Source organism: Nerophis ophidion, linkage group LG21 (assembly GCF_033978795.1).
Source record: "Nerophis ophidion isolate RoL-2023_Sa linkage group LG21, RoL_Noph_v1.0, whole genome shotgun sequence".
NCBI lineage: Eukaryota > Metazoa > Chordata > Actinopteri > Syngnathiformes > Syngnathidae > Nerophis > Nerophis ophidion.
In genome coordinates, this window is record NC_084631.1 from 43,524,770 (window position 1) to 43,544,705 (window position 19,936).

At 41.7% G+C, this 19,936-nt stretch overlaps 1 protein-coding gene across 4 annotated transcripts in view; it reads left to right on the forward strand.

The window, feature by feature from the left end:
• The window catches only part of LOC133540147 (gastrula zinc finger protein XlCGF57.1-like), a 49,480-nt gene that overhangs the window by 25,202 nt on the left and 4,342 nt on the right, over window positions 1-19,936 (forward strand). For 2 of the 4 annotated variants that reach the window (XM_061882685.1, XM_061882684.1), the window contains 3 exons: window positions 2,775-2,913; window positions 5,868-6,541; window positions 11,756-11,974. In XM_061882685.1, coding sequence (XP_061738669.1) covers window positions 6,418-6,541; window positions 11,756-11,974 — 343 coding nt within the window. In that variant the 5' untranslated portion in view covers window positions 2,775-2,913; window positions 5,868-6,417. The remainder of the gene's footprint in view (window positions 1-2,774; window positions 2,914-5,867; window positions 6,542-11,755; window positions 11,975-19,936) is intronic. The other 2 variants (XM_061882687.1, XM_061882686.1) reach the window with 1 other exon arrangement.

A 19,936-nucleotide genomic window follows, 5' to 3' on the forward strand; every position in this document is an offset into this window, starting at 1 on the left:
AGCAAAAGTAAAGTGTCTGTTGTTTTACAATATAATCATCTATTTCATAAGAATTGTTAATTTTTGGGAGTATTTTTTGGAGGCCTCAAAAGACAAAGGCCATCTGTTTAGAGGAGAGTGGGAGTGAGGAACACACCTTTTATCTTAGCTCAGGAATGTGTGGGGGAAGTGTTGGAGACAAGCGGGAAACTCTTAGTTAGGAAAAGTGTAGCTGCTGACAGAAGCACATTGTATATACTGTATGTTATATCATTTCATAGTTGGCTCGAGTCAATAAATACAATGTATAAATATAAGTTCATATTTACTTACAACGTGATTAAACATTTATTTCCTTTGGTAATTCATCCTCAGCCTTCCCGCTAAGGTTTATTCAGGTGTACTGGAGAGGAGGCTACGCCGGATAGTCCAACCTCGGATTCAGGAGGAACAGTGTGGTTTTCGTCCTGGTGGTGGAACTGTGGACCAGCTCTATACTCTGGGCAGGGTTCTTGAGGGTGCATGGGAGTTTGCCCAACCAGTCTACATGTGCTTTGTGGACTTGGAGAAGGCATTCGACCGTGTCCTTCGGGAAGTCCTGTGGGGAGTGCTCAGAGAGTATGGGGTATCGGACTGTCTTATTGTGGCGGTCCGCTCCCTGTATGATCAGTGTCAGACCTTGGTCCGCATTGCCGGCAGTAAGTCGGACACGTTTCCAGTGAGGGTTGGACTCCGCCAAGGCTGTCCTTTGTCACCCATTCTGTTCATAACTTTTATGGACAGAATTTCTAGGCGCAGTCAAGGCGTTGAGGGGTTCCGGTTTGGTGACCGCAGGATTAGGTCTCTGCTTTTTGCAGATGATGTGGTCCTGATGGCTTCATCTGGCCGGGATCTTCAGCTCTCACTGGATCGGTTTGCAGCCGAGTGTGAAGCGACCGGAATGAGAATCAGCACCTCCAAGTCCGAGTCCATGGTTCTCGCCCGGAAAAGGGTGGAGTGCCATCTCCGGGTTGGGGAGGAGACCCTGCCCCAAGTGGAGGAGTTCAAGTACCTAGGAGTCTTGTTCACGAGTGAGAGAAGAGTGGATCGTGAGAGTGCGGCGTCTTCAGTAATGCGGACGTTGTACCGATCCGTTGTGGTGAAGAAGGAGCTGAGCCGGAAGGCAAAGCTCTCAATTTACCGATCGATCTACGTTCCTATCCTCACCTATGGTCATGAGCTTTGGGTCATGACCGAAAGGATAAGATCACGGGTACAAGCGGCCCAAATGAGTTTCCAGGTCTCTCCTTTAGAGATAGGGTGAGAAGCTCTGCCATCCGGGAGGAGCTCAAAGTAAAGCCGCTGCTCCTCCACATGGAGAGGAGCCAGATGAGGTGGTTCAGGCATCTGGTCAGGATGCCACCCGAACGCCTCCCTAGGGAGGTGTTTAGGGCACGTCCAGCCGGTAGGAGGCCACGGGGAAGACCCAGGACACGTTGGGAAGACTATTTCTCCCGGCTGGCCTGGGAACGCCTCGGGATCCCCCGGAAGAGCTAGACGAAGTGGCTGGGGAGAGGGAAGTCTGGGCTTCCCTGCTTAGGCTGCTGCCCCCGCGACCCGACCTCTGATAAGCGGAAGATGATAGATGGATGGATGGATGGTAATTCATGCAAGTATATGTCAACTTGATTTTTGTTACAAAACCCATGTCAATTGGAGAGGAACATATTTTTTTCTTCCTCTTTGGTCATATTGTTGGGGGGGGACAATTAATACTTGACGGAATAAGGGAAGCAGCATGAAACAGCAAGCATTCAAAGTAAGAGGTTGATGGAGTCTCGGCTTGAAAATCAACTTTATTCCCTCGGAGTTTGTGAGGCCAATTCTTTCTGATAATGTATTTTATTTGTAAGTTCTGTTTCTCTTATGTATTCGTTCTGACGGCATTATTATGGCGTCGTTGTTAACGAGAAGAAAGCGTGGCTGAAATAAAAGTCTGTGTGAGAAAAAACGGACAACTTGAGCCTTGATTAAGACCTCGGAGGGAGTAACAAAAAGTAAACACTCTCTAAGTAAGGGCAGACATTATATGATGAATATGATGCATCTGGCAGAAGAAACAAAGCAATATAGCGTAAACACCTGAGAAAAAATACTTGAAGATAAATCTTTAACCATGACAAGTACCACGAAAATGTCATGGTGAAGGTTGCCCTCCAGTGGGTCCTCCAGACCACCAAGCCCCGACATGAGAGCTCAGTTCAGGGTTACAATACAGTTTTATTTTGGGGCGGCATAGCTCGGTTGGTAGAGTGGCAACTTGAGGTTCGATTCCGCCATCCTAGTTACTGCCGTCGTGTCCTTGGGCAAGACACTTGACCCACCTGCTCCCAGTGCCAACCACACTGGTTTAAATGTAACTTAGATATTGGGTTTCACTATATAAAGCGCTTTGAGTCACTAGAGAAAAGCGCTATACAAATATAATTCACTTCACTTTATTTTGTAAATGTCTGCAGGTTGCTTTCCAGCATGTGTCTTTTGTTTGTGTAGCAGACTTGCTTTCACTCTCAGCCCAGCTCCAACCACCTCTCTCCTCCCGACTGCTGCTCACACAGGGCGACAGGTGAATAGATGACAAGGCCCACCTGGGCCATCTACGCACCTGTCGCTGTCTTCGAGACCGGTCCTGGCACACCCCGTTATTTTAAGTGCTCAATTCGGTTTTTGTTTTTTTATGAACTCCTTTGCCTTTGGAAGAATGGAAGCTTTCAAGTTATTTGTATTTTTTGTTTGTTTGTGTTTTTTGGTTCCAGAGAAAATACAGCAAATAAGAAATAGTAAATAAGCTGAGATGGGCACAAGCGCCCCCCGCGACCCCAAAAGGAATAAGCGGTAGGAAATGGATGGATGGATTTCTAGTTTGGGCACCAGCGACCCCAAAAGGAATAAGCGGTAAGTAATGGATGGATGTCTAATTTCAGAGTTTCAAATCTGTAATATTGTGTCCATCCACCAAAAGCCCAGAAAGTTTAGGAAAGAGTTCTGGAAAACGTTACCTGCCGTATTTTGAATATTTTGAACGGAAATCTTTATAATTGTTTTGAAATATTTTCGTCTATTGGCAGGTCGTACTCAAAGAAATCTTAAAATATAATAATACTTTTATCACTCAATAAGTGCATCAGCGACCAATAGCCTTTTTCAAACCATTAGGGTTGCCAACACCCAGACTTTGAAATAAAAGACATCTCGCAGGCGGTCGGAACATTTTTGGTATCCCTTATAAAATTTGGGTTTCCCCTATTTCAGTCAGGGCCTGAAAAAATGCTTGGAAAATGCTTTAAAAATTCCACAATGCTTAGAAAAATGAACTTTTACACCTCCACTAGACCACTGTTGCACTTACCGGGAGTCCTATTCATACCATAATCACAAGAACATTGTATGCTTCAACCGTACATTTATTTTTTTTAAATGTGCAAAACATAGGGGGGTGGGGGGGGACAGAAAAAAAACAATTGGGATGGGAGCTGGGTCAAAAAGGAACACTTACAAGAACAAGAAAGAAAGAAAGGTCCGCACACACCGCCACAGCAGTGCGAAAAAGAGCGCTTGCTCGAAACGTCATACTTAAATCAAATAAATCCTGGTTCATGTAAAATGTGCAAAACAGAAATGGTGCAGTTTCTTCAAAAACATTTTCCATTAAACAGCTGGCACACAAGGACCAAACAGAAAGGTTGATAATATGGATGTTAATTATGTCCATAAAAGACAAAAGTCAATGCCCATAAAGGTCCTTCATGGAGTGTTAGGGCCAGGGGACGTCCTGGTGACACTTCTGATTGATAATTAAGAAAAGAAGAACAATAGGAAAAACGTATTAAGAGTATGTTAGAAGCACAGCTTGTGGTGAAAATAAATAAATGATAAATACATTAAAAAATAAATAAATATATATATATATATATATATATATATATATATTAGGGCTGGGCAACGATTAAAAATTTTAATCGAAGTTAATCGCACTATTTCTCCGATTAATCGCGATTAACTGCATTGTATACGCAAAGCCCAATAATGAATTCAAAAGTAGTGTGTAGTGCACCTTTATTGGAATATTCTCCCACATCAACAAAAGCGCCAAAACATTTGTTGTGCGAACACAATTTAAATCAGTCCTTGTTAAACAGTAGCAGTTAAATAGCATATTTTATGAAAATCAACTCAAAAAATGTAAATACAAACCATTTAAGCTTATTGCCACTGCCAGGGTATTTAAGTTATCCTGTTTGTTATGGAAAATAAATATAATCTACATACAAATCTCTGAGCCACAATCATAACATCTGAACAGGCAATTTCTGAGGTAACAGCAGAAACATTTTTTTTATCAGGGATCTTATGTTTAAAAAACCTATATTATAGGTAGTGGGCTGTTTTAGGGAATTTTTGATCAAATTTATCCGTAGTAGCAATATTAATAATGTTGTGTTTATTCTGCGTAGTGCACTTAAAAATAATTATGACCATATCTAGGAATTGATATGATGGGAATTTTCCGATTGTTTGCTTGGTGCTTTGATAAACTGAACGCATATACATGGTACTATATTGTGATGTTATGAGCCAGGGAAAAAAAGAACTACCCTACCCAGCATGCAACAGGAGTGAGGAGCATGCGCGGTAGCCCGGTATAGGTTGTGTCGCCATGACGGCATCTTGTATGTTGTGATATGCACGCTCTGAAAGCAAACGTTAAGAACTCAGCCAACACCCCTGGTCTGCATTATTCCTAAATAGACAGACAACACATATACTCCGCTGCTTCACAGGCCGCTGGATGTAGCCGGCAAAGTATTCCCATGCTAGCTAGCCGGTCTAGCAAGCACGCCTCATTCAGTCCAAAACGGCCCGATCTATCCACATTCAGAATTGTCTGGCGGTCGTAAGTGATCCCGGAGTGACCACGCTGTAAGCCAGCCATGACATTTGCAGAATTGTCCGGTATTTTTGCCAAATGTTCCATCTTTACCAAGAGCCCCTCCACGCCGAAGTACATCCGGGAGATGTCATCTTGTTAAGAAAAGGCGTTAACAAAATAAAAGCATGTAAACAACATACGCAAATGTGCGATAAAATAATTGTCGGCGTTAATAGATTGATGAGTTAACGCGTAATTAACGCATTAATTTGCCCACCCCTAATATATATACATATATATATATATATAGTCAGTAGAAGCATTTAAGTCTCACCTTAAAACTCATTTGTATACTCTAGCCTTTAAATAGACTCCCTTTTTAGACCAGTTGATCTGCCGTTTCTTTTCTTTTTCTTCTATGTCCCACTCTCCTTTGTGGAGGGAGTCCGGTCCGATCCGGTGGCCATGTACTGCTCGCCTGTGTATCGGCTGGGGACATCTCTGCGCTGCTGATCCGCCTCCGCTTGGGATGGTTTCCTGCTGGCTCCGCTGTGAACGGGACTCTCGCTGCTGTGTTGGATCCGCTTTGGACTGGACTCTCGCGACTGTGTTGGATCCATTATGGATTGAACTTTCACAGTATCATGTTAGACCCGCTCGACATCCATTGCTTTCCTCCTCTCCAAGGTTCTCATAGTCATCATTGTCACCGACGTCCCACTGGGTCATTATTGTCACCGATGTCCCACTGGGTGTGAGTTTTCCTTGCCCTTATGTGGGCCTACCGAGGATGTCGTATTGGTTTGTGCAGCCCTTTGAGACACTAGTGATTTAGGGCTATATAAGTAAACATTGATTGATTGATATATATATGTATATATATATATGTGTATATATATATGTATATGTATGTATGTGTATGGAAATTTAAATAAAATTACAATAAAAAGTTTGTTCACTCACCTATTTCTTTCTCCAGGGAAACTTTCTGCTGCTCTCCCTGCGGCCACAAAGCGCGGTCCTAGTGCCCTCCATGTATCCCAACTTTCTGACCGCCATTATACAAACAAAGAAGACGAACGACGAAGCCAAGTTGGAAGTGGTCCATGGAAAGGTTGACAGCGCGACCTCCTGTACTGTAGAATGTGGTATGGACCATAGCACAGGACGAAGAAGTCCCGTTAAGAAGCCGTGGAGGCCTAAGACGCTCTACTAGTCTGCCGGAAATCCAAAGAAGACGAAAGAGTAAAAAGCAAAATGGCGTTTGACAGAGAAGGCCTAAACGTGGCCACTGGCCATTATTGTTTCTCTATTTGTATTTAGTGCATACATATACGCATATATGTGATGTATTAGATGAAACATTGTTAGTCATTGTTTGTATCCGGATACATTAGTCTGAGCGCACGTTATCGCCTCTTGCGCTAGTTAGCTTAGCTTGTTAGCTGCTAACAAAGCGACGCGGACGTTATCAACACATCGCTAAGTTGAGATCAAATGTGAGAGTCAAGTGTCGTGATTGTGGGAAAATGTGCGAAAGAACGATAGTAAAGTATGAGGAGGAACTTTGTCCAACAAAAGAGGAGAAGGAGCGACAACATCAACTACTGGACGCCGTTTTCAAGAAACATCAAGTTGTGTTACACAGAACAGGTTTGTTGACTTCTTACTCTCACATCTTTACTAACTTTATATTTCAGTAGGAACACTTTTCTTTAACAGTAAGATGCTCTGTCTTGTGGGGATGATGCTTTGATTTAGATTCTTCATGAAAAGGAGACAGTTTGAGGTTGATGTTCCTCTCAGTTTGTAACAAAGTGTGATTGATTGATTGAAGGAGTTATGAGAAGTTTGCATAGGAAAGGGTTCACTTTCATCACGGTACACATTCACTGCCCACAAGACAGCCTGAGATGGTTTCAGTGGAACTATTTCTTCACTCACACAGTACTATTTACAAAGTAGCATTTAAAATAGAAATATACTGCAAGAAAATACATGTAAATAAAATTTGAAATAGGTGCAAGGCTTTGTATATTCCGAGTTACAAGTAGCCGCAACCTGTAATGTCTTTTATTTTTGATAGGGAGTTCCAGGTGTTGGTGGTATAGCAGGCAAACAAATAAGAACCTTGTTTGAGTGAAATCTGGGTTGAATATGATCCCCCTGCAACCCCAAAAGGGAATAAGCGGTAGAAAATGGATGGTGTACAACTACTTCTGGTGTTATAATTAGCATTCAAAAAAGCGGTTATTCATCCTCTTCTTAAAAGACCTAACCTCGATCCTGACCTCATGGTAAACTACCGACCGGTGTCTCAGCTTCCCTTTATTTCAAAAATCCTCGAAAAAATTGTTGCGGGGCAGTTAAATGAACACTTAGCGTCTAACAATCTATGTGAAACCTTTCAATCCGGTTTCAGGGCAAATCACTCCACGGAGACAGCCCTCGCAAAAATGACTAATGATCTATTGCTAACGATGGATTCTGATGCGTCATCTATGTTGCTGCTCCTCGATCTTAGCGCTGCTTTCGATACCGTCGATCATAATATTTTATTAGAACGTATCAAAACACGAATTGGTATGTCAGACTTAGCCCTGTCTTGGTTTAAGTCTTATCTTACTGATAGGATGCAGTGCGTCTCCCATAACAATGTGACCTCGGACTACGTTAAGGTAACGTGTCGAGTTCCCCAGGGTTCGGTCCTTGGCCCTGCACTCTTCAGCATCTACATGCTGCCGCTAGGTGACATCATACACAAATACGGTGTTATCTTTCACTGTTATGCTGATGACACCCAACTCTACATGCCCCTAAAGCTGACCAACACGCCGGACTGTAGTCAGTTGGAGGCGTGTCTTAATGAAATTAAACAATGGCTGTCCGCTAACTTTTTGCAACTCAACGCCCAAAAAACGGAAATGCTGATTATCGGTCCTGTTAGACACCGACCTCTATTTAATAATACAACTCTAACATTTGACAACCAAACAATTAAACAAGGCAACTCTGTAAAGAATCTGGGTATTATCTTTGACCCAACTCACTCCTTTGAGGCACACATTAAAAGCGTTACTAAAACGGCCTTCTTTCATCTCCGTAATATCGCTAAAATTCGCTCCATTCTGTCCACTAAAGACGCTGAGATCATTATCCATGCGTTTGTTACGTCTCGTCTCGATTACTGTAACGTATTATTTTCGGGTCTCCCCATGTCTAGCATTAAAAGATTACAGTTGGTACAAAATGCGGCTGCTAGACTTTTGACAAGAACAAGAAAGTTTGATCACATTACGCCTGTACTGTATATACCTTTATATACATATATACATACATATATACCTATACTGTATATACCTTTATATACATATCTACCTATACTGGCTCACCTGCACTGGCTTCCTGTGCACTTAAGATGTGACTTTTAGGTTTTACTACTTACGTATAAAATACTACACGGTCTAGCTCCATCCTATCTTGCCGATTGTATTGTACCATATGTCCCGGCAAGAAATCTGCGTTCAAAGGACTCCGGCTTATTAGTGATTCCCAAAGTCCAAAAAAAGTCTGCGGGCTATAGAGCGTTTTCATTTCGGGCTCCAGTACTCTGGAATGCACTCCCGGTAAAAGTTCGAGATGCCACCACAGAAGAAGCATTTAAGTCTCACCTTAAAACTCATTTGTATACTCTAGCCTTTAAATAGACTCCCTTTTTAGACCAGTTGATCTGCCGTTTCTTTTCTTTTTCTCCTATGTCCCACTCTCCCTTGTGGAGGGGGTCCGGTCCGATCCGGTGGCCATGTACTGCTTGCCTGTGTATCGGCTGGGGACATCTCTGCGCTGCTGATCCGCCTCCGCTTGGGATGGTTTCCTGCTGGCTCCGCTGTGAACGGGACTCTCGCTGCTGTGTTGGATCCGCTTTGGACTGGACTCTCGCGACTGTGTTGGATCCATTATGGATTGAACTTTCACAGTATCATGTTAGACCCGCTCCACATCCATTGCTTTCCTCCTCTCCAAGGTTCTCATAGTCATCATTGTCACCGACGTCCCACTGGGTGTGAGTTTTCCTTGCCCATATGTGGGCCTACCGAGGATGTCGTAGTGGTTTGTGCAGCCCTTTGAGACACTAGTGATTTAGGGCTATATAAGTAAACATTGATTGATTGATTGAATATATAATGAAGTATCTAGACAGGTACATGGGTATTTTAGTGGAATGGTGTATTTTCTACACCAAACTAACTGCAAAAAGATGTAGTCTGTTGGCTACCAAGAGCCATGGTTGGAAATGAAAATGGTTGGCGGAAAGGTGAGCCCAAGATGGACGGTTGAGTAGAAGCCCAATCATTTTGATTTGGGTTGTCCGGAGTTTGTTTTTCAGGGCTTTTAAGGCATCACGGTACCAAACATGAACTCTGTACTAAAAGTGGGGTTAAATGAGTGCTTTTTTTTAGTCTTAAGTGTATTTCTACTCACCAGCGTGAAGAACAGAATTCCTTGGTTGATTCTTTGACTACCTAGTAGTTACTTTTTCACTGGAGAGATTAGTCTCTACGATGCAGCCAAGATAGGTAATCAACTTTTTGTTTGTTATAATATTGTCACTCACTTTGACTATGAAGTTATCTACTTTTCTGAGGTTAGGAATTGACCCATAAACCTGTGTACTCGCAAGTACCGGAGCGAGTTTTAATTTGCCAGTTCGTCATTGAAAGCCTTGCTAGTCTAGGTCTTGTTTTGTGGCCGTCAGCCTCGGTTCTATGTTCTTACAAGTACAGAAAATGATGGAATGATCACTTAAGCCGCATACAGTAGTTCCACTTGTGGTGATCTTAGACTGGTCAGAAGTAACAAGGAGGTCTATGAAGGTTTAAAAGGACTCACTCACCATGGTAGTTTGCTTAATGAGCTAAGTGAGACAATGTTGGTGGCACAGCTTAGTGAAGATTTTAAAAATGGGTGCATCCTTTCAGGTCATATCAGTGTTCCAGTCCCCAAGAAGATGTCAACATGTATCATGTTTACGCAGAACTCACACAGTCTCTTAATACATTTTATACTGTAATCACATCTAACTAAAGTTTTAATTTCACTTCCTGATTCTGACCAACATGCATCAATAAGTGAAAGTAAACATTTATTTTCAAAAACCAAATTAGTCAACACTTGATTTATTAAAAAAAACAAAAATGTGACTGACTTTCCTTAAGCGAGTCGTCGATGGTCTCCAATTCCTAAAGAGAAATTGTTGATGGAGATACTCCATAAAACACCACATACTAAAACATGTTCTTGGTAAAAGTTCCTTTTGGCCCAGCCAACAAAACGACCACAAACAAGTATTTTGCATGATGACAAAAACGTACCATAAATGCTTTTTTTAAGTGATTTTGGAATTTTTTTTATTTCCATGATATTGAAGTTATGATAATGACTATGTCATTACAAGGATGTGTTTAAGTATAGAGATAAACTTTAGGTGTCATAGACCGTATACACCAGGGGTGCCCACACTTTTTCTGCAGGCGAGCTACTTTTCAATTGACCAACTCGAGGGGATCTACCTCATTTATATATATATTTATATTTATTTATTTATGAAAGAGACATTTTTGTAAACAAGTTAAATGTGTTTAATGATAATACAAGCATGTGTAACACATATAGATGTCTTTCTTTCACGAAGACAAGAATATAAGTTGGTGTATTACCTGATTCTGATGACTTGCATTGATTGGAATCAGACAGTAATGATGATAACGCCCACATTTTCAAATGGAGGAGAAAAAAAGTTGTCCTTTCTGTACAATACCACATGAAAGTGGTTGGTTTTTGGCATCTAATTCATCCAGCTTCCATACACTTTACAAGAAATACATTGGCGGCAAATTCCGTAGCTTGCTTGATTGACATTCACGGCACCCGAGGGTCTTGTGAGAGGACGCTGGCTGCTGCCAGTTCATTATTATGAAAAAATGACAGAGAGGAAGGCGAGAAACACTTTTTATTTCAACAGACTTTCGCGCCGTCCCTTCCGTCAAAACTCTAAAGGCCGACTGCACATTTCCTATCTTCACAATAAAAGCCCTGCTTCATGCTGCCTGCGCTAACAAAATAAGAGTCTCGGAAAGCTGGCGTGCACAAGTGATGTGCACGCCAGCTTTCTGAGGGATCGCTTGTGCACGCCAGTTTTCTGAGACTCTGTATTTAGTTAGCGCAGGCAGCATGAAGCAGGGCTTTTATTGTGAAGATAGGAAATGTGCAGTCGGCCTTTAGAGTTTTGACGGAAGGTACGGCGCGAGAGTCTGCTGAAATAAAAAGTGTTTCTGGCCTTCCTCTCGGTCATATTTTCATAATAATGATCTTGCAGCAGCCAGCGTCATCTCACAAGACCCTCCGGTACCGTGAATGTCATTTAAGTGACGTCTTGGTGAAGATTGATGATCACTCATTTTTAGGTCTATCTTTTTTAAAAGCCTGGCTGGAGATCGACTGACACACCCCCCGCGGTCGACTGGTAGCTCGCGATCGACGTAATGGGCACCCCTGGTATACACAATAAAATATTTACACACTTTACATCATTGAAGTTAAAAATGCCTCAATCAATGCTGCCTCGTACTTATAAAACACTTTTCAATTTGCCCGCCATCAAATTTCCAAGTCGTTTTTTTGTACTCACTATACCACTTTTGAATTAATTTTGGGAAAAAAGGAGGTATTTCCCGTATTTTTATTGATTGCGTTATTATACACACTTTTAACACAACACACAAAAGAACGCAATGTCATTGTGTTAACAGTGTCAGTCCAAAACTAGTTCTATTCTCTATTAATTTGATTGACTTATTTACCCAACAGACGTCCAGCAGCCCCCCCACATTAAAGAGGAAGAGGAGGATCCACAGTTCCCCCACATTAAAGAGGAAGAGGAGGAAGTGTGGATGAGTCAGGAGGGAGAGTGTCTTCTAGGGCAGGAGGAGGCTGATGTCAGCAACTTTCCACTGACTGTTGTCTCTGTGAAGACTGAAGAGCATGAAGACAAAGCAGCTGAGTCCTCACAGCTTCATCACAGTCCAAGTAAGCACAACATTTTATTCTCAGGGCATTCAATCCATCACAACTGGACTCTTCACTTTGTCTTACAAGACCTTTGTCCTCTCATCCAAGTAGGCTTCATCACTTCAAGTCTTGAATATAATCATTTGAATTTAGAGGGGAACTGCACTTTTTTGGGCAATTTTTCTATGGTTTACAATCATAAAAGACACGACGGTTGATATGTTTAAAAAAAAAAAAAAATCATATTCTAACTAGGGCTGGGCCTTTTATTAATATTTCAATATTTTTAGGCCATGTCACGATACACCATATATATGTGGATATTTTGCCTTAGCCTTGTGTGGTGGATAGGCCCGAAGCTTAAACTGTAAACAAAGTGGTTTTAGTACAAAAGGTTTATTTACCCATATTCAAAAGTACAAGTTGGATTGAATTGCCAATGCAAAGAGACAGCATCCTCCGAAGGATCCAGAATCAAACAAAATCATGCAAATCATATTAAATATTGGTCTCCAAAAAGAGACCAATACTTTATACAGAACACTTTACCACTTTGCATCAGTCCATCTTAGATGAGCTCAGGCCCAGCGAAGCCAGCGGCGTTCCTGGGTGTTGTTGATAAATGGCTTTCGCTTCGCATAGTAGAGTTTTAACTTGCACTTACAGATGTAGCGACTGTAACTGTAGTTACTGACAGTGGTTTTATAAAGTGTTCCTGAGCCCATGTGGTGATATCCTTTACACACTGATGGGATCAAAGGTCCTTAATATCATCGCTTACGTGCAGTGATTTCTCCAGATTCTCTGAACCTTTTGATGATTTTACGGACCGTAGATGGTAAAATCCCTAAATTCCTTGCAATAGCTCGTTGAGAAATGTTGTTCTAAAACTGTTCCACAATTTGCTTACAAATTGGTGACCCTCACCCCATCCTTGTTTGTGAATTACTGTACTTAGCATTTCATGGAAGCTGCTTTTATACCCAATCATGACACCCACCTGTTCCCAATTAGCGTAAATAATTGTTTGATGAGCATTCCTCAACTTTATCAGTATTTATTGCCACCTTTCCCATCTCCTTTATCACGTGTTGCTGGCATCAAATTCTAAAGTTAATGCTCGTACACTTCAAGTCTTAAATATAATCATTTGAATTTAGAGGGGAACCACACTTTTTTGGGGCAATTTTTCTATCGATCACAATCATTGTAAAAGACATGTTTGGGGCATAAATTAAAAAAAAAAAAAATCACATTCTAACTAGGGCTGGGCGATATGGCCTTTTATTAATATTTCAATATTTTTAGGCCACATCACGATACAGCATAAATATGTGGATATTTTGCCTTAGCCTTGAATGAACACTTGAAACATATAACAACAGCAGTGTGATGATTCTATGTGTCTACATTCAAACATTCTTCTTCATACTGCATTCATATATGCTACTTTTAAACGTTCATGCAGAGGGAAATCACAACTAAGTCAATTTAGCAAAAGTGTATTTATTAAATAATTATTAAGCAGTGGCACAAACATTCATGTCATTTCCAAACCAGAAAGTGCAAGATTGTCAGAGATATTTTAAAACAAGCTACCGTATTTTCCGCACTATAAGGCGCACCTAAAAACCTGAAATGTTCTCAAAATCTGACAGTGCGCCTTCTTTTTTTTCTTCTTCTTCTTCTTTTGTTTTTATGGCAGTTGGCAAGCAACCTTCTGGTGTGCATTAGCGCCACCTACTGTAATGGAGTGTGGACCGAGGTGGATCCCTACTCTATATTCTTTTATTTAACCCATCCATCCATCCATCCCATCCATTTTCTACCGCTTATTCCCTTTTGGGGTCGCGGGGGGCGCTGGCGCCTATCTCAGCTACAATCGGGCGGAAGGCGGGGTACACCCTGGACAAGTCGCCACCTCATCGCAGTGTTTTTAAAATATGTGTATATTGCTTTGTATCCTATGTTTTCTGAATGCAATCCTTATATACCTCCCACTTCTAACCTAATATTTTCTTTTGCTAACTTATTTTCCAGTATTTCTCTTTCTCTATTGTATTTCCTACATTGTATTAAAAGATGGTCAACATTCTCTATTTGATGGCAAAAATCACACAGCCCTGTAGTATGTTTTCCTATCAATTTTAGTGAACTATTTAGATATTTAGGGACGGCGTGGCGCAGTGGGAGAGGGGCCGTGCGCAACCCGAGCGTCCCTGGTTCAATTCCCACCTAGTACCAAGCTCGTCACATCCGTTGTGTCCTGAGCAAGACACTTCACCCTTGCTCCTGATGGGTGCTGGTTGGCGCCTTGCATGGCAGCTCCCTCCATCAGTGTGTGAATGTGTGTGTGAATGGGTAAATGTGGAAGTAGTGTCAAAGCGCTTTGAGTACCTTGAAGGTAGAAAAGTGCTATACAAGTACAACCCATTTATTTATTTTATTTATATGTATGTCCTAATATCATTCTAGTAATAATGTCTTCTTCTTCCCTATTTCTATCCCTCCTCTCATGACACCTACTCTCCTCTGGACTTTGTAAAACTCTCTACCTTTTGTTTCCTTATTCCAATTATCCTGCCACTTTTTATTGTGTTCTATCTTAATTATGCTCTTCACTTCTTCTTTACTGTGCTTAATCTCCATATTTACTTCTGTTTTAGTGGTTGCTTGTTTTGCGTATCTATCAGCTAACTAATTTCCCTCAAGTCCTACATGAGCAGGAACCCAGAGAAATGTTACCACACCTCCCGCTTTATTTATCCTGTAGATTCCCTGAACTATTTCATCAACTATATCTAGTCTTGTGTCTGATGCTATGTTTTTTATGCTCATCAATGCACTGCTGGAGTCCGAGCACACGACTGCTTTCCTTGCTTTGTTTTCCTCTATCCAGTTAACTGCCATATAAATTGCTACCAATTCCCCCGTAAAAACAGATAGTTTATCACTGATTCTTTTATTTAACACTATATTTCCTTGTGGGATAACTGCAGCAGCTCCTACTTTACTATTTATAGTTTTTGATGCATCTGTGAATATCATGATGTTATACAAAAACATTTCCTCAATCCAATGTTCTATCTGGTAACTTTAAATTTCTATTCTTCAGTAATTGCATGTTTACCTTTGGGTTTTCATACATCCACGGTGGTATTGACAGTGCGCCTTATATATGGACCAATATTGAGCCACAACAGGTCTCACAACTCGGTAAGCAGCCGCCGATTTCATTCTTCCCCGTAGGAGAAGAAGCGCGCGGTGCATTCTGGGATATATGACTGTGCCAGTGGGCCGTTTTCATTTCCATTTGTGTGTTTATGTAAAGACCCCAAAATGGCTACTATTGAGAGACATGGTTTCAGGACAACAGGAATTGTCACTGAACTGCTCGACAACACTGACTCCATTAACCACCTCTCCAAATAGTGCAAAGCAATAACAATATATCAATAACTCAAGGTTGCTCAAGCGTTACTGTCACACAACACAACACACAAAATAAACATGGAAAGCTCACTTAATTAAGTTATTCCTTATCCACGAATCGCTCAAATTATATGACTGCGGGAGGCGTGCCGTTTCTGTGCCAAGTTTTAACTCAAGGCGATCAGTCACACAGTAAAAGACGGGAAAAGAGCAGCAGCCAGAGAATTGAACATGAACACACTGCAAAAAGTCAGTGTTCAAAAATAAGAAAAAAAAATCCAAAAATGGGGGGTATTTTACTTACACTAAGCAAAATTATCTGCCAATAGAACAAGAAAATTTGGCTTGTCATCCATCCATCCATCCATCTTCTTCCGCTTATCCGAGGTCGGGTCGCGGGGGGAACAGCCTAAGCAGGGAAACCCAGACTTCCCTCTCCCCAGCCACTTCGTCTAGCTCTTCCCGGGGGATCCCGAGGCGTTCCCAGGCCAGCCGGGAGACATAGTCTTCCCAACGTGTCCTGGGTCTTCCCCGTGACCGGTTGGACGTGCCCTAAACACCTCCCTAGGGAGGCGTTCGGGTGGCATCCTGACCAGATGCCCGAACCACCTCATCTGGCTCCTCTCCATGTGGAGGAGCAGCGGCTTTACTTTGAGTTCCTCCCGGATGGCAGAGCTTCTCACCCTATCTCTAAGGGAGAGACCCAAACTCATTTGGGCCGCTTGTACCCGTGATCTTATCCTTTCGGTCATGACCCAAAGCTCATGCCCATAGGTGAGGATGGGAACGTAGATCGACCGGTAAATTGAGAGCTTTGCCTTCCGGCTCAGCTCCTTCTTCACCACAACGGATCGGTACAACATCCGCATTACTGAAGACGCCGCACCGATCCGCCTGTCGATCTCACGATCCACTCTTCCCTCACTCGTGAACAAGACTCTTAGGTACTTGAACTCCTCCACTTGGGGCAGGGTCTCCTCCCCAACCCGGAGATGGCATTCCACCCTTTTCTGGGCGAGAACCATGGACTCGGAGGTGCTGATTCTCATTCCGGTCGCTTCACACTCGGCTGCGAACTGATCCAGTGAGAGCTGAAGATCCCGGTCAGATGAAGCCATCAGGACCACATCATCTGCAAAAAGCAGAGACCTAATCCTGCGGTCACCAAACCGGAACACCTCAACGCCTTGACTGCGCCTAGAAATTCTGTCAATACTTTTCAAAACAAGTACAATTAGCTAACTTTAATGAACCCAAAAATACCTTAAAATAAGTATATTCTCACTAATAAGTGTACTACTATACGAGTACGTATTTTCTATTGTTTCTTTGAAAATAAAACGGCAGTCTATTTGGCTGTCGTCTGTTTTAATATGAGAAACAATTGTGTCAGAGTCATGATTTTGTTTTACGTTCTTAAAATAAGAAATTCTTACTTTAAAAAGTAGTTTTATACTTGTGAGTGTTGATGACAGCTTTGCAACTTTTGATATTCTAGTTTCAAGCATGTTTTACTCAATATAGGTCATCAAATCTCAGCTACAAGCTGTAATATTTTACTGAGATCATTTAGGACCTAAACACTTAAAACAAGTATAACATTTTATGTATGGCCGCGCAAGTCCCGGGATGCCCAAAATGTCCATAACACACCCAGCCGAGTCCCATGGGGAGGGGGGATGAAAGTTGGAAAAGTCAGCAAAAGTCCCAAAAATGTTCAAAATACCTACACAGGTTCGAGTCCCACAAGTTCTGCCGCCGGCCGGGATGGCCAAAATGTCCAAAACGCGCCCAGTAAAGTCCCACGGAGAGGTGGGGAGAAAAGTGAGAAAAGTCGGTGAAATGTTCAAAAGTCCCACCCGGGTTCGAGTGTGCACTCAAACTCAAACTCGAACCCGGTTGGGACTCGAACCTTGGTAGGTATTTAGAACATTTTGGGGGACTTTTGCCGACTTTTCGAATTTTTCCCCCCTACATCCCGTGTGACTTTGCTGGGTGCGTTTTGGAAATTTTTTGCATCCCGGGACTCGTGGGACTGGAACCCGGGGAGGTATTTTGGACACAATTGGGACTTATGAACATTTTGGCCGCCTTTTCCCCCCTCTTCTTCCCCGCCTTCCTGTGCAGCATTGCTGGGTGTGTTTTGGACACTTGGGCAAAAATAGTTTCAATCATATTTTACTCAAAATAGGTCATAAAATGTCAGAAACAAGCTGTAGTATCTTACTGAGATCATTTAGGAGCAAAACCCTTAAAACAAGTAAAAGACTCTAACATAAAATCTGCTTAGTGAGAAGAATTATCTTACCAGACAGAAAATAAGCAAATATCACCCTTATTTGAGATATTTCATCTTACTTAGATTTCAGTTTTTGCAGTGCAGCAGCGACACTGACTCCTTTAATGAGGACTTGAACGAGACGGAGCCGGGTATGTTGGATGCCGTATTCGCCCAACTGTTTGAAGAAGAATTTGAGGGATTTGTGGATGAGGAATAACTTAATAAAGTGAGCGTTTTTGTGTGTTGTGTCGTGTGACATTATCATTTGAGCAACGTTGAGTTATTGATATATTATTGCTTTGCACTATTCCGAGTGTTACTATATTGTGTTTGCACTAAACTTTGATTTACCGTAACAGTATCAGACTGTTTTTTACCTGTTTATTGAATCTGGGAAAATAATAAAACAGCTGTTTATTCATTTTGGGAGTGAACGGAGTTGTCAGAACGTTGGTTTGTAATCTATTAATAAAGTTTGACTGACCTATCTGACGGTTTTGTTGACATTCCCTTTAGCGCAGCGCCATCTAAAGGATGCATAACATAACCCCAGCCTCCACTGTAGCATCTATTCTATGCACCTTATAACGCGGTGCGCCTTATATATGAACAACGTTTTAAAATAGGCCATTCATTGAAGGTGCGCCTTATAGTGCGGAAAATACGGTATTAGTGCACTTTTGTGCATGATGTCAATAAGATGACATATCAAAACAACAGTAAATTAAAGTGCACTTTTTGTACAGAACGCCACTACAATAGTTTTAAACAAAGTACAATTTTGTATATGATGTCACACAAGGTATTTCAATAAATGTCAAATAAAAATGTGTTGCAAAATAGAAAATCAAATATTGTATGTCCTTCGCTATGTGGTAGGCTCCTGCGGACGTTATCTCCTGCTGTTGTTGACTATTTTTTTTCATACGGTGTTGATGTGGAAATGGTTTCTTGGGCATTTTTGTGGGTGTGGCATCAAACTGAGATGTTGACATGCAGATTTTCAAGCATTCCTCATTCTCTAACGCAGGGGTGCCCACACTTTTTCTGCAGGCGAGCTACTTTTCAATTGACCAACTCGAGGGGATCTACCTCATTTATATATATCATTTATATTTATTTATTTATGAAAGAGACATTTTTGTAAACAAGTTAAATGTGTTCAATGATAATACAAGCATGTGTAACACATATAGATGTCTTTCTTTCACAAAGACAAGAATATAAGTTGGTGTATTACCTGATTCTGATGACTTGCATTGATTGGAATCAGACAGTAATGATGATAACGCCCACATTTTCAAATGGAGGAGAAAAAAAGTGGTCCTTTCTGTACAATACCACATGAAAGTGGTTGGTTTTTGGCATCTAATTCATCCAGCTTCCATACACTTTACAAGAAAAACATTGGCGGCAAATTCCGTAGCTTGCTTGATTGACATTCACGGCACCCGAGGGTCTTGTGAGATGACGCTGGCTGCTGCCAGTTCATTATTAGGAAAAAATGACAGAGAGGAAGGCGAGAAACACTTTTTATTTCAACAGACTTTCGCGCCGTCCCTTCCGTCAAAACTCTAAAGGCCGACTGCACATTTCCTATCTTCACAATAAAAGCCCTGCTTCATGCTGCCTGCACTAACTAAATAAGAGTCTCTTGTGCACGCCAGCTTTCCGACACTCTGTATTTAGTTAGCGCAGGCAGCATGAAGCAGGGCTTTTATTGTGAAGATAGGAAATGTGCAGTCGGCCTTTAGAGTTTTGACGGAAGGTACGGCGCGAGAGTCTGTTGAAATAAAAAGTGTTTCTCGCCTTCCTCTCGGTCATATTTTCATAATAATGATCTTGCAGCAGCCAGCGTCATCTCACAAGACCCTCCGGTACCGTGAATGTCATTTAAGTGACGTCTTGGTGAAGATTGATGATCACTCATTTTTAGGTCTATTTTTTTTAAAAGCCTGGCTGGAGATCGACTGACACACCCCCCGCGGTCGACTGGTAGCTCGCGATCGACGTAATGGGCACCCCTGGTATAGCAATTCCATTACAATCAGTTCAAGTCTTACATTTGCATTTTCCCCCGATTATAACTATTTCCTCCTGTGTCACATCACTGAGGAACATGGAGTTGGGATTTCGCTCTATGGTTTCATTATAGTCCTCAGTTAAAACTGGGTCTGGAATCCTTTCTTCCAATTTTGGTCCAATATTTACAAAGTAATTATTGAAGCTTTCAACAACTTCTTTGATGTTGTCATAATTTTTGTTTC